At 37.4% G+C, this 16322-nt stretch overlaps 1 protein-coding gene across 3 annotated transcripts in view; it reads left to right on the top strand.

The window, feature by feature from the left end:
- The window catches only part of nkain2 (sodium/potassium transporting ATPase interacting 2), a gene marked incomplete at its 3' end in the record, with an annotated part of 167416 nt that overhangs the window by 121085 nt on the left and 30009 nt on the right, over positions 1-16322 (top strand). For all 3 annotated transcript variants that reach the window (XM_084090533.1, XM_084090535.1, XM_084090534.1), the window contains one exon: positions 2240-2440. In XM_084090533.1, the coding sequence (XP_083946659.1) occupies positions 2240-2440 (201 nt within the window). The remainder of the gene's footprint in view (positions 1-2239; positions 2441-16322) is intronic.

Here is a 16322-nt window from a genome sequence, read left to right as displayed (position 1 = left end):
TGTGTACTTTGTGTGCTTGGATGATATCGCATTCAGTCAAAGCTGTGATTCACTTTTTGCATCATGATGGCTATTTATGTCCGTCATTGGAGCGTGATACATGTGTTTCTGTAGACAAACAAGGCTTTGCCCTGCACTGCTGTAAAAGTGGTATTGATTTGGTGGAAACAAATCAATCCAACCATTCAGGTTCTTTGTATGTTTTAATAAGAAGCAAGGGTGCACTGAGGCCTCGGTTTGTATTCCACGGAACGAGAAGTGCTAAGCATCCCTCTAAGGAGGAACAGGGCTTATTCAGGGAGAGTAATTCAGGAGCCTTTCAGACGGCCAATGTCATTCTCACGCTGAGATAGACACTGCAGTGTGAGGTTGGGCAAGTCTTCAACAAAAATGTCTGCCGTTAGTGTGCGTTTTGAAATGGATTAAAAGTGCTTTATCACATCACCCACACTGGCTGGGCAAACAGTGAAGCCATTTACGGAGGCGGGTGAGTGATTGATCCTCCAGCGGCCTTTAAGAAAACATAATGGGGACTGTGACTTGGGGCCCTCGGATGATTCACTCTGCCTCAGAAAACGCTGGAGGCAAGTTTTCGATAAACGCTAAAGAGACACTTTTGTTAGCATGGATATTTGGTAGTTATTTCCTTTTGTTCGTTGTTTTTTTTTCTTCAGATTTGACATATTTAAGTTTGGACGGGTCATATCAAAATAAAACATTAAAAAATATATGCTGGATGTGGATTTTGGATGTGGATGAATGGAAAGTTTAGCATTTATTTGATTATGTTTCTGGCTGTCAATTGATTGTGTCCTTGCTGAATAAAAGAATAAAAAATCTTACTGACCCAAAACTTTTGACTGGTAGTGCATACAGTATAGCTGCCTTTCTATGTGATAGAAAAGGGTCAGTCATCTCAAATGATTGGAGCACTGATTGGACAAGAGTCTGGTTACCGTTAGTGCAACATGAGTCATCAAAATGGAAGAGAAAGACTTAACTGCAAATGCAAAAATCTTAAGTTCCATTTTGTCAGTTTTTAGGAGTGCACTAGCATGTAGATGACCTCAAAGCTAAAAGACATGGATTAAACGTCACACAATTCTCATTTTATTCTTTTTTTGCACTTCTTAAGAACTATACTCTTATATGCTGTTGTTGTTGTTGTTGTTTTCCCTCAGGAGGAAAAGCTTCAACACTTGTAGGACCTAAAATCTGTCTTTAAAATACACAATCGCTGCTCTCTAGAGGGATTTCATGGGGCATTCGGCGTGTGCATCACATTAATGCAGCTGTGCATCTGTAGGTGTTAGAGTAAGGGCTCTGTCTTTCCTTCTGCTTTGTGTCTAGGCTTGGCGTGTGTTTCTTAAGACTGATGGATTTGTTTGAATATGTTCTCATTGCATACTCAAAGGCAAAGCCCTGGTAAATAGTCCTCCGCTTGTGTAACTGGCATTCACTCAAATGACCCAGGATATTGCAAACGCTTCAGTCGCCAGCTTGTGGATCATTAAGGCTGAAAAATGACACACAAAAGTGAATTTGGAATTTGAGATATGTGATTTCTTTCACCACTTGATTGTGGAATTAATCTCATGCCACATTTATAAGTATGTGTTGGCTGGTTATTGCTCTGCGAGTCTCTTTGACGTCTCGCCACTTAAATAATTGTGCCTCAAAATGTTAAAAGCTTGAAACTGATTAATGATACAACAAAACACAAACCCTTCACTGGCTCCTAGAGATCCTATTTCCAGTCTGACTTTGTAAATCATGGGTGTAAGTATTACCATGATCGCAAGCCAGAATATATGAGCGTTTTAACATAAACTAATGAATGAAATCATGCATTTCTATTGGTTATAATTTAAGGTTTCTTACTGGGGAGAAATCCATCGCTCTCTTAGCCGCCATTAAACAAGAGTGGACTGGATTTAGCATGATTGAAATATCCCGGAGTGCTTGTTATTTGACCTACATTGTTAAATAAGTCCGCGTTCAGAGTATTACATCTCGTAAGCTTGAATACATAATTAAAATTATTTGATTGCCGGGAAATGGACTAACTTTACCGTAAAAGCAAGTGCTTGGATGATGATCTTTGGCATTGTTCTAAATATATATTCGTATCTCTGGTGCCATTCTACTTTTGTATGGTGACACAGAAGCATATAGAGTGTTAAAATTTCAATTGAAAATTGGTATAGCATCTCTTATGACTCATTTTTCTCTCCTTCAGGACACAGACCTGATTATGACCTTTAACATCTCCATGCATCGCACCTGGTGGATGGAGAACGGCCCGGGGTGCAGGGTGACCCCCGTGACCCCTCCTCCCTCCTGGGCCCCGGAGGACCATCGCTACATCAGCATCGCCGGCTGCCTGCTGGAGTACCAGTATGTGGAGGTGGCCCACAGTTCCTTGCAGATTATCCTGGCTGTGAGTAATCCTTTACAGGGCTTTTCTTTCCTTTTGCTGTGCATGTGATCGCGGCTTCTGATATTAAATATGTATTTACGGTCCTTTGTTATATGTCTCTTCTGATTGGTCGATCGTGAAATGCCGCGATTAAATATTAGTGTACACTGACAGCTAGACTATATAATTGACTGTTACCAAGGATGAGAAGCTCTGCTTTAGAGTGTGGAAAATTTGGCAGTCGTCGGCGCAGTACATTTGTTTTTGTCTGTTTAAAAGAAAACCAGTTGATTACACCAAGTCTGTAAATATCGGTTCAGGAAATGCTTCAGAGTATGAGAAGCATCGAGCAATTTGGCCGAGCTCCAGTGCTGATATTGCTTGAATGCGGGTTGTTAATAGGAGCTCAGCATGCTACCTTCCTTCGAGTCTTTATTCTTTATCTCTTCCATTACTTGCGACACCTGCCTCTACTCCCCCCTTCCACAAGCAGCGTCTCTAATGCAATAGTGAAGTGAACCCCCTCCAATGTGGATTCAGCAATTCTCTGATTACAAGCCTGTACAATACTCTCCCTCAGCTTTCATTCTCATACAGCGAAATCTAATTTCAAACATGTTTTTTTTCCCCAACGCAACATGAAATTAAATTTGACCCTGTTTACTGCATGATTCATCAGTTCACGTTATTTTGTTTTCATAATCTAACTGTAATATCCTTCGATTTCTTACAAAAAGACATTTGTTTTCTTTTGATGTAACCAAGGCCACCGGGGCAAGGAAAAATGTGAACCAATAATATCAGAGCCTGCTTTTTTTATAGAAATATTGTGTTTCACTTGGAAAGGTATCATTTACAGATGTTAAATGGGTAGTTGACATGAAATTTCAAATAGCAACTGCAGTATCATGCAGTATGACATTCTATACATCATCTGTTTTAAACAAGATTTGTTTCTAATTCTTGTGTAATTGTTATGTATACAGTCCACATTTTATACCGTTTTTATTTTAATTGGGAGACACAAAATATTTATACTTTATGAGCTAATTTGTGGTCATAAATTGTGAAAATCTGGACAATTGGTGACCATCGTCAGCACCTAAATTATGATATCATGTTATCAACATAAAGAATTTAGGTTAAAATACTGTATTGCCCCTTATTATCCCATACAGTATACGGGAAAATATATGTCCTGCAATTGGTCACCATTTTTTCCCCCACAGTTTTTACGTTTTTGACCTTTTGACCACCTTTTAGCTCATGAAATATACCTTAATGAGTCTCTTAATTAATTAATTATTTTTAAACATCTTTTTTGCCTTCACTTCTTCATTTGTAATGGTCCTGCTGTGAGACAAATTCATTTTTATACAAATAGTACAAATAGCCCATGTACTCTCTCAATTAATATGAGCTCATTTGTTTTATCTACAGTTATGTATTATCTACATTTGAAATGTATTAAAGATGGTATACAAATACAAATATTAATTGTATATTATAATTATATTATGTATTTTTTTATTTATAGTAATATAATGCAGTTAAATATTATATATATATATATATATATATATATATAATTATGATACACACACACACACACACATATATATATATATATATATATATAGGCTATATATATTATAATAATTATAATAATTAATTACAAATGTATTATTGTTGTTATTATTATTCTATTCTTCTTCTTATTATTATTATTATTATTATTATTATTAAAAATTAGCCAAATCTTTTTTATATAGTTTTAGATGAATTGAGGAATGTCACACCACATGAATTCCCAAAAGTATTTCATGTCAGTTACCAATACAAATATATATGCTTCAATAAATATAGTTGGCGTGTTGATGATGATGTTATCTGACTGGCAACTACCAAAATGCACTGCACGTTTTAATCAAAGACAACATTTGTGAACGATGTTTTGTTACTGATAACAAGCTTTTTGCACGTAATATCTCAAGTTGTATCGTGACGTGCTGTAAGCGAGAGTGTTTCTTTGCGAGACTGGTATACTGTACCTTATCAGCCATGATGTCTGGGGGTCAGTAACTTTAATGGTGACCGCCTGTGTCTCATAAAGAGCTGTAGGCAGGTATCGGCTCCATTCGCCCCGATATTTATAGACCTTCCTCTGTTATGACTGATGTTCCTGTTGAGATATTGTATAGCGAATAGCAGAGGAGAAAGGCTGCTGCTTGTCTGTGCAGACAGAGCGCCTGGTGGGAGCTTTCAGCGGCTTTGTGGTGTAGAGTAAGGCCCCGCTATAGACCTTATTCAGAGCAGCGCCATCACAGGTATGAAAGCGATGCTGTGAGGGATAGACTTACCATGTTTTCAATGGCTCTTAGATCACTTATCATTTTCCACAGCTCATGTTGTCTAGAGTTTTTTGTCTACTGAAATTTCTTAGAAAGACATTTTTGCAGTGTTTCGTCAGTAGAACACTTCAAAAACATTACATAATGTGAAAAGATGGAAGTCTATCCCTCACTTCCCCTTAAAAATCAAAGATGGCGCTGCTGTGAATAAGGTCTATTCCCTTATCGATGGTCTGATTTCTACTGCAGGAAGATGTGCGGTTTAGGTGCGGTGCTATACACCCACATAGGTAAATATAAAAAAATCCCTATTTAATTTTTTCTGTCTGCTTTCTTGTAATTACAGAGCTGAAGCTCTGTTAGATTGCTTGAGGAAGTATGAGAGGATCCCTAGGCTGCTGAGGTGTTTTATAGTGACTTCACACATGCCATGTAATTAGGCATGTGTGTTGATGAAACAGATCTGAATGTGGCGCTGTGGAAATGACAATATTGAAGCACACCTGCTTCCCAAGGGAGCTTCACCCTCTCACTGTAAATGTGAGGGATTTCACTAGCAGTTTTTTTTTTTTTTTTTTTTACTGTACCTTATGATGAAGTACATAATTTCAGACTGCCATCTGAAAACACATCTTTTATTTTATGGGAACGTTCTCTAAACCTGACAAGAAATGGCGTAGAAACAATTTTCACAAATTAAATAATAACAAAGAAATGGCAAGTAACACATTTAATTAAACGTGAAATTTTGAAGGATAGACTGAAATAGTATTTTATTGTAAAAAAATTTCGCCTGTTATAAATCGCCTGTTCATCTGATAAATGGCTTTGCCCAGCCTGTGTGAGTGATGTGATAAAGCACTTTTGATCCATTAAAAAAAAAATATATATACTGTGTATGCAATGAAAATCAAAAATTGGTTTGTTGGTAATTTTAGAACAGTGAAGATTAAAAATTGTTAAAAATGAGACAGTTGTTGACATGCAGAAAGAGTACAGAGCTATAGAATGAATGTGAATGTAAAAGCTCAAATCTTATGGTCTTGGAAGAATTTAATGAGAAATATTTTTTATTTCATAATAAAAGCTTGAGAAATTCACCATTTTCCCTTCATTTAATTGTATTGCTGTCTAGGAGATATTAAAGAGATCTCATTAGTGATTTTTCTTTCCTATGGGTCACACACACTTTTATATGCGGAATAAGAAATATTGTTAGGGGCTGTCAGATATTATGTAGGAAACTGTTGAAGTCATTGCATGTTCAATAATGCTTAGACTTCTAAACACAGAAACTGTTACAGTAGGCCAGGATCAATAAGACAATGATTGAATTAAGCTCTCTCTGAAGCATTGAAAGGGACAAGACATATGTCTGTGTCAGCAGAAGTGCTGAGTTGAGTCCCACCGCTGGCTGCTCGGGCCGTTCAAAGGACTGTAAAACAATATCAAGGCTTGAGGTTTATTGCTAGCATTTTGTTCATGGTGTCCCTGCGGAGAGTCACAATTTGGGTCATTTCATGAACCCACCTGAGACAAGCTTAGTTTATTGCTCCAAGTTTCTTGAAGGTCCAAGATTACTGAAGTTTCTTTTTCTCTAGTTTTCAGGCTGTTTAAAATGATTTCCCATATTTCATTTATATGACTTTTTTGTCATCTAATTATACAATTCTCACTATGAATATCCATTTTCATGCTGTACTTTTGTGATGCCTGAGTTCACTTGTAGAATTTAAAACAATAGTTTTTAATTTATAGTGTTTTATTTAACTTATTTGGACAAAAAAAGTATAAAATTCTGATGTAATTTATCATTCGTACATTTATCATACCATTTATCATTAATCGGCCAATAAATATATATATATATATATATATATAAACCTCTTATGCTCACCAAGGCTGCATTTATTGGCTCAAAACAGTAATATTGTGAATTAAAAAATGTATTTATTCCTGTGATGGTAAAGCTGAATTTTCAGCTTCATTACTCCAGTTTTCAGTGTCGCATGATCATGATGAAAACACTCTAATATGCTGATTTGGTGCTTATGACACATTTCTTATTATTTTCGATGTTGAAAGCAGTTGTGCTGCTTAATATTTTGTGGAAACTGTGATCCATTTTTGAGGATTCTTAAAAAAAAACTGCATTTATTTGAAATATTCTAAATGACTTTATCACTTTTGGTCAATTTAATGCTTCCCATCTGAATAATTTTCTCTTATTTTTTAAACATACTGACCCCAAACTTTTGGACTGTTTTATATATGTATTTCAGGCAGCATAATTTATCACAAACTAAACTTTTTCAGGGTGATAAAAGTTTTAACGATAATGACTGTATGTGTATTATCCTTTACACACAGTAATGTTTGCTGTTTAAATCTAACAAGAATCAAAAGCATTTGTCAAGACTGTCAGGGCTCAGATGTAAGTCCTTCAAGAGCTTCATCATGCAGTGTTTCAACAGTCTTTGTCTTGCCGTTCATAATGCGTTTTCTCTGGACTCTGTGCTGTTTTGCCGCCTCACAACGTGTTTCTTTATGTTTCAGACCCTCCCCAGTTGTGTCTGGATGCATAGACAACATTTTCAATCATCCCCTCAAGCCTTCAGATACATAATGATCGTCTTTGTTCCCCACATAGGAATCGGGGTGTTGAAAAATTGACTCGTTCATTATTTTCTCCTAAAGCGAATAAGTGCCTCTTTGATCAGTTAACTATGGTGACAACCGCTCTCTCGCTCCCTCTCCGCACTTCTCGTTTTATCTAGCTGACAAGAACACAATTGATCAGCACATTTTTGTTTCAATAAAACACAGTCATTTGACAGAACACAAAGTGTCCAAGTAATAATTTCTTATCTCATATTTATTAATGAAAATAACCTGGGGGTTAATTCGATTCAGTAATATGGAGATGGATGTGGCTTGTTGAAAGGCCGTAGATGTGAACTACAGTAATGACAGCTCGATCTTCACACACACAGAGATAATTATGTGGATTACAGAGGAGGCATCTGGGAGGGAGTGCTGTCATTTCCCTGCCGACCAGCCACTTTGTGCTTTTCTTTTTCCCGAACGGCACCTGCAGCAGGCTCCTAGACGCGCCTTTGCTCCCATTGTTTTCTCGCGTCAGAGCAACAGTGCGGCACCTTCAGTTAATTAGGTTTCTCTTCCAGCCGAAATGGATGTGGAGCCTTCGACCATTCATTTACAAGCATCTCAGACATTAGTAAGGCTGCATGCATCATTACACAGTAAGGGAGCGTCAGTCTGAAAGTAATTAAGTAGAGTTGTATGATAATGAAAGGCCCGTGGTGTGAGCTAATATCGGAATCGTACAACGATCGCTTCGTGATAATCCCAGGTTCTCTTGCTCTCCTTGTCTTCCTCTTGCACTCTGTGGGGGGAATTCACCAATGTAGCATGATATTTCAGTGCAAAAACCTGCATAATATTCACTAAACACCTGCAGTTCAACTTGACCGGGTGGTTTATGCACTAGCATACGTATTTAAATGAAGTCGTTAAGTCATTTGTCTTTCTGTTCAGTGCAGACACGCCTCTTTTTTATGCAAATGAAGCTTATTATAGAATGCACTTTATTTATAAATCTCAGCGCTATTCGTCTGGTGTAATCAACGTGCTTTTATCCGCCCGCAGAAAACTTTGATTTAAATTGATGGATATAAATATCTGTGTTTATTTTCTATAAATGATCAAGTGATGCAGAAGAGCAGATAGGCTATTCCTTTCTGCATATTAAAGAGCAAAATTGTAGGCAATCATTTACACTATTGTTCAAAAGTTTGGAGTCAGACATTAGAGGCATTTATAATGTCAGAAAGATTTCTATTCCAAACAAATGTTGTTCCTTTTAACTTAATATTCATCCTGAAAAAGAAATGTATCACAGGTTCAACAAAAAATATTAGTTTCTTAATAAAATATAAATATATAGTTTCTTGAGCAGCAAATCAGCACATTAGAATGATTTCTGAAGGATCATGTGACACTGCAGACTGGAGTAATAATGCTGAAAAATTTGCTTTGCCATCACAGCATTTTTAAATTACATTCAAATAGAAAAAAAAAAAAAAAAAATCACAATATTACTGTAGTTTGATCAAATAAAGAGACATCTCTCAAAAACTTTTTTTACAAATCTTACCGAACAGTAATGTCTAATTGATGTTTAAGTCAAGAGGAAATCGAAATGGACTGTTTGCAATCGGACAGTGTTAGTTTAGCCCAAAATAAAAATTCTGTCATCATTCACACCCCCTCATGTCATTCCAAACCTACATGACTTTGGAACTCCAAAGAAGATATTTTGAAAAAGTTTATTTTGTTTATACCCTCATTGTATGGACAAAAAAAAAAACTGTTCCACAGAAGATAGAAAATCATACATGTTGGGTTTATTTTTGGGTAAACTATCGCTTTAGAATTGTAAATAATGTCCATAGCATATTATAACACACCGTTATATACGTTATATAGGTAAAATAGGTTGCAAATGCCATTTCATGAGTATGTAGGTGGGTTACCCTGCACACACAAAATGTTGTTCCCTGCCAATTTATTGCATTGTGCATGGTCAGTACCTGTGTAAGTTTATTTATTATTATCTTTAAGAAGATTCTTTTTTTGGCCCATGACTAAATCTCTAGAAAAGATCAGGATTATATGACAGCACTCATGTGAAATGTCTCCTCATTTGAAGATGCCACAGTGGATTTCAAACTTGTTTCTAAACAACCCTTCTGCAGACACAAACTTTGGAGGTCCTTTAGAGGAGAGTGTGTTCATTTCCTCAGGTGCTTGGGAAGAAACAGAGTGCGCACTTGTATCCGCTGCTGCCTGCAGTGAGTGCATTATGGGAAAGACAGAGGATAAGAGGGGAAGAGAGCACCGATGGTGGGATAACACTTCTCATCTGTGATTAATGCTCTCTCCCTCACCTCCTGCCCTGAGTACTCGTGAGGTCTGTTGTGTTGCTATCCACCAGCGTGTAGACAGAGGAGGAGGCTCTCTTGTACCCGCTCGTGTAATATGCAGAAAATTGGACTCACCTGAAACAAAACCCTTTTGCCGTACGCAATGCTAATGTACCGAAAAAGCATACGTCAAACTGACATTCTACACAGAAGTCCTTTGTGAGGTTTAGCTGAATGTCTGGCATATATTCATTTTTCGAGAGTCCACCTCTGGGCCGTTGGGAACTGTTCCTGGGAAGATTTCTCCTTCACAGTGAAAGAGAAGGAGAGAGTGTTGGCAGGCAGTTGGCCAAACCTCTGCTCTCTCTCTCTCTCTTTCACACAGACACAGATATGAAGGGGAGAGTGGGGGCTCTCGTATGCATGGATGCATCAGTAAATGAGCTGTGTCCAGCACACCAGAGCAGCACTGATGTCGCACGGCCCCGGGATCTGCCTGACCATGAGCAGACTGTGTAACCAGAAGGGCTTCCCATAGACAGTCTAGTCAAAAGACCTGCTCTCTTTTCAGGGTTTGTTGCCATTTGGAATTTAATTGAGAATATCTTTAAAATTCCAAATCAATTTTTGAATTTGAATTCAAGGGATAGTCCTCACAAAAATTAAAATTCTGTCATCATTTTCTTACCCCTGTGTTGTTCCAAACCTGTAAGACTTGCTTTCCTTTGTGGAACATATAAGAAGATATTTTGAAGAATGTTACCATTGTGGACAAAAAAAAAAAAAAAATTGAATGGAAGTCAATAGGAACCAAAACTGTTTGGTTACAAACATTCTTTAAAATATATTATAAATAAAGAAAATGGCAAGATTATTTGATGAACAGAAAGTTCAAAAGAACTGCATTTATTTGAAATAGAAGTATAATTGTATTATTATACACGTTTTTAATTGTCATTTTTGATCAATTTAATGCATCCTTGCTGAACAAAAGTATAACATTTGCCACCTGTGCAACAAGTCCATTCTTGAAATTTCCTCTCTACTAAATATTCCTTCGTTCAACTGTTAGTGGTATTATAACAAAGTGGAAGCAATTGGGAACAACAGCAACTCAGCCACGAAGTGGGAGGCCACGTAAAATCACAGAGCGGGCTCAGCGCATTTTGAGGCGCACCGTGCGCAAAAGTCAACAACTTTCTGCAGAGTCAATAGCTACAGACCTCCAAACTTTGTGTGGCCTTCAGATTAGCTCAAGAACAGTGTGTTGAGGAATGGGTTTCCATGGCCGAGCATCTGCATCCAAGCCTTACATCACCAAGTGCAATGCAAACCGTCGGATGCAGTGGTGTAAAGCACACCGCCACTGGACTCTAGAGTAGTGGAGATCTGTTCTCTGGCAATCCGATGGACGAGTCTGGGTTTGGTGGTTGCCAGGAGAACGGTTCTTGCCTGACTGCTTTGTGCCAAGTGTAATGTTTGGTGGAGGGGGGATTATGGTGTGGGGTTGTTTTTCAGGGGTTGGGCTTGGCCCCTTAGTTCCAGTAAAAGGAACTCTTAATGCTTAATGACATTTAAGCAATGACATCCAACTTTGTGGGAACAGTTTGGTGATGGTCCCCTTCCTGTTTCAACATGACTGCACACCACTGCACAAAGCAAGGCCCTTAAAGAAATGGATGAGCGAGTTTGGTGTGGAGGAACTTGACTGGCCTGCACAGAGTCCTGACCTCAACCCTATAAAACACCTTTGGGATAAATTATAGCAGAGACTGTGAGCCAGGCCTTCTCGTCCAACATCAGTGCCTGACCTCACAAATGTTCTTCTAGAAGAATGGTCAAAATTTCCCATAAACACACTCCTAAACCTTGTGGAAAACCTTCCCAGAAGAGTTGAAGCTATTACGGCTGCAAAGGGTGGGCCAACTCCATATTAAACCCTACGGATGAAGAATGGGATGTCATTAAAGTTCATGTGCATGTAAAGATGTCCCAAAACTTTTGGCAATATAGTGTATATAAAGGGGTCACGATACCTGGTAGTAAAACACATGAAGATGAAGAATTAGGTTTAAACAGTCTTTAATAATATCCAGAGGTATCTCCAACAAAAGGCAGGCAAGCAAACACAACGTAGCATTAATGAGACCGGACAACTGAACAATGACAACACTGGAACTTAAGTACTAAGGCAAATAAGGTTAATTAACAATACACAGATTAAATGAATAATTAATCATATCTGTAAACACAGAGACAAACTCACATACTGTAGAGGTGGGAAACTAGAACAAAGAAAACATGAAACTGATGAATGCAAACTAAAAGTCCAAAACGCATCAGAACCTTGACGATAGGGGTTCCCCCCGGTTGAAATTGCATTCTGCAATGGTCATGTGTGACCATTTAACAAAGTCACAGCCTTCTTTTATGGTTAGTATGCTGCTTCAGAAGGTAGGCAGTAAGTCAGCTCACTAGGACATGCAATGAGAGCTTCAGTATCTAATGCAATTGCTTTTTATTCATCTTGCATGATGTTTTAAATATTAAATGCCATCTCTATTACAGAGACGATACAGTAATGATAGTGAGCAGCTTCAAGCATCTTAAGCATGTGGACTATGAAAATTTCACCTCATGATAATCTCTTCAATGTGGGCGCTGGGTGTATTCTCATCCATGGTGGTTACTTCCGCATCAGCTGTCACGACTGTGCGGCATGACATATGCTAACAGAAATCTCAGCTAGTCCCGGTTTGTGTCAAGCCTCAGTCTGTTCTCATGCAGAGGAATATAACAGGCCTCTACTAAGATGACTGGGTCATGCCGGGTTTATAGGACTTATGACAGCTGGTGATTTTGAGTCACGTCCTTTTCGTTATAATGCACTGTAAAAAATTTCTAACCCTCCCAAATTTCAAGTGACCGATAACATCTAAATTTTTCAATTGGCCCAAGTGAAATTCTTGTTGCAATAGTCTGTTAACATTGGCTCAATGAGAAATAATACGTCAGACTAATTGAAAAATTTAGATGTTATCGGTCACTTGAAATTTTTGACTTGGGGATGTAATTTTTTTTTTACAGTGTACCTGTCCCAAACCTGCGCAGTTCTCAACAGGCAGCTGTAGCCGTGAGTCCAGTCAGACAAGTCAATGAAAGCCTCTATTAGCAGCAGCTATACTGATGAGCTTGAACATGTTCAATGACACTCATAATCAATCAAGCTTTGTTTAATTACAGTGCATCATCTTATTGATGGTAGGGTTATCATTAGGCTCCGCAAGGCTAGGTATAAGACAAAACATCTCTTTATTATGTAGCCTTTTAACAATATATTGAATATATCTTGATATCAGTTTGCTGCAGAATGTTTTCCTTTGTTTTATTATTTTTTATTTTTTTGTATTAATGTAAAATAAATGCATTTATTAACTTGTTTTATTTAATTTAACTAATTAATTTGTTTAAATAAAAAATATATGTATTTTTAAAATATTTATTTTACCAAACCTCTGGCTTCTGAATTTTTTTATACATTTTTTATGGTATTTTTATTTAATGAATCAAGTATTTTTAACCAAACAGTTACCAAGTAGATTCAATAAGTGTTTAACGCACGAAATTAAAGTAAAATGTATATTCACCCATAAAACATTATTTAGTATTAAACTGCAATATTACCTGCATATGTCTTTACTAAAACATTTCAATACATGAGAAATGCCATGTATTTGCAACTGAATCAGACTTTTGAAATGATATTCATTTAAATAGTTAGTTTGAACTAATTTGAAAATGATTTGATGCTGTTTTTACGGCTTCTAAAGTTCAAATTAAAAACATCTTTCTTAACACACATAAGCATGGAAGGCAAAACTAATATATTGATGTAACTTAATGGCTAAATAAAAAGCAAATAATGTAGCTTAATTTTATATTGGCAGCAAGATCTTCACAAATATATTGTGAATGTATATCCCTAATTAGTCTGTAACTGTTTAGTGAGGGTCCATTAACGGCAACATTAAATGAATGAGCTTAAAGCTATTTGCATCATATTTGCATCGTATATTAATAGCCCCACTTTTCCGGATTTTATGTAACTTTTTTGTATTAAGCCTGTTGATTGAGTGGTAGAATTTGCATAACTCCCTGTGCGCTAGATTCATGGGTGGACATACTTGCTCAGTTTAATACTGCTTGCTTTCTGCATTCGCAGGATTACTGATTGGGATCCCAGGCTCACACATTCATTTTAACAGCTGAATAGACGCGTCTCTCCTTCCACTGTTTATTTCGATGCCTATTGTTCTGAGCTATGTGTGACAATGATAAGAAAATGAAGGAAAGGTGAGTGCCAGGTTTGTGAGGGAAATATGTGTCCCATCAAATAAAAAAAAATAAAAAAACACTGAATCAAATTGGATGCAATCATTGCAGAAAGGCTAAAAGGATTATGTGCTCAAAGGCAATTTTTCAAGCTCTGACATGGCTCGTTGTTTACCATGTTATATATTTTAACCCTTTTTTCCTGAAATAAAGAGAGCTGGGTCAACTAGTCTGTGCTAAGACACCGATCAGACATATTTGGTTAGCAGTGTTCTTGTGTTTAAAAACAGTCAGACAGAATGAAAGGAGTCTTGAGATGTGTTTTTAACTTTAAAAAATGCAACTCTCGTAGAACATGATAGACCAAAAATTTAAAAAATATTTGGAGCCCTATAGTAATTGATCTGAAATTTATTGAGGGCTTATTTATGTGCTTTGAGTGCAGCAGAGGTGCTTTAAAGAGGATGAAAGGTGCTGCTTCAAAGTGGATGCAAAGACAGTTGCGTGTAGTGTGCTGACTGTAAAACCCAAATTCACCACCTTCAAATTACAGCAGCTAAATAATTGTAGAGCTAACAAAATCTGAATAAACTAGTCAAACTCACTAATTGAGTACTCAGTTATTGGGTGACTACTAAACCATCCAGGGGTGCATTTCTCAAAAGCATTGTTAGCCAACTACGTTCGCAAGTTCTGTCGTTATCAGCATAGTTCAACGAGTCAGTGTTTCCCGAATCCATTGTTCCAACGAACATTCACAAACAGCATCGAAACGTTTTGTGTTTGGAACGACAGCTCTCGACCTGTGGTTAGAAGCTAGTTTCTAGTTTGCATGACATGTGGACTTAATAAATCCTTATCTTGAGCCAAATAAGCAAGCTGACATTCAGTACAACCTGTGTCTTTTATTAAGAATGCATACAAATGTAATTTACGTCTTTTAGTTTGTCAAGAGATTTAAAGCACAGTTTTTGAAGAGTGCGCATGTTATGGTGATGCGGAGGAGATGAACCCAAATGCAGACAGTATGCAATATACACGGTTTATTGATACAACTAGACAGAATAAACAGGAAAACAAAACCCACGAGGGGGCAAAACAAGACAGGATAAACTAATTTGGACTGACAAGACTAGACTAAGACAAAAAACTAACAGCTAAGACAGGATCAAACTCTTCTTTCTAGACAAGACTTTCAACAGGTTACTCACGGATTGTTTCACACAATGAATGACAATGAACCAGCACAGGACAGCAAACACAAGGGGATTAAATAGGGAGAAACTAATGAGGGAAACAGGTGACAAGGGTAAAGCAATGATGACTAAACGAGGATAATAAGGGGGCGGGGCGAGGAACGAGACAACACAAGCACATGGCCCAGTAAAAGGCCATGTGTGTGAACATAAAACATGGGTCTGTCATGATCCTGCCTCAAGACCAGGGAAATCAAAGACTAGAAGGCAGAATCATGACAGCGCATGTGCGAACGTGCTCTACTATAAGAACGAGCCTATGATTGAATCTGGAAATAAAGCAAATTAACTGAAAAAAAGGAGAAATAGTCCTCAGATGCCATGTCTGTAATTTATATCAAAACAGATTCATTAAAAGAAGTTATTCCACCACGTGCGTGACGTCATAAACCAACGTGGTTGAACCACCACTTTGCGACACTACGGTTTCGGGAAACAGTCATGACTAGCTAGTTGATTTCTTCAACGATGCATCGTACTATGGTAGTTAAGCCGCGAGTTACGTCGTTGTACGGGAAACGCACCCCTGATGCAGTCATTCTGAGTCATGTGGTATTTATTTATTTATTAAACTAATTACTTTAAATGTATTTATTTATTTATAATATACTTTACAATGGGGACTTTTTTCAACATGAAGGTTCAACTAATCTCACTATTGAGTCCATTTTCATCTTAAAACTCCGTAAAAAGGGCATTTAAATACGGATGCATCCATCTCCCATTAGCCATTATGCAGATGTGACCATTCCTTTGCATTTATATTGAAACAACAACACTAACCTTTCTTAAGCTGTCAGTCCATGAACGATTTATAGAGCGCCAAAAGAAGAATAGGTAACTGTTTTGACAAAACATAACACCCGGAGGAAAAGAAAATCAATCGACCTCATTACATGCCAATCCCTCAAGACCTCTGTGGAAACCTATTGCCATAGCCAATTTCGATTCAAGACTTAATTTGGTGGCGAGGATGAGTTGTGCCCTGCAAATCATCAGCTTGGCAGATGCCAGTGTA

This window comes from Abramis brama (genome assembly GCF_963993115.1).
Source record: "Abramis brama genome assembly, chromosome: 18".
Lineage (NCBI taxonomy): Eukaryota > Metazoa > Chordata > Actinopteri > Cypriniformes > Leuciscidae > Abramis > Abramis brama.
Note: the sequence above shows the minus strand (reverse complement) of the source record. Positions and strands in the feature narration are given on the sequence as shown.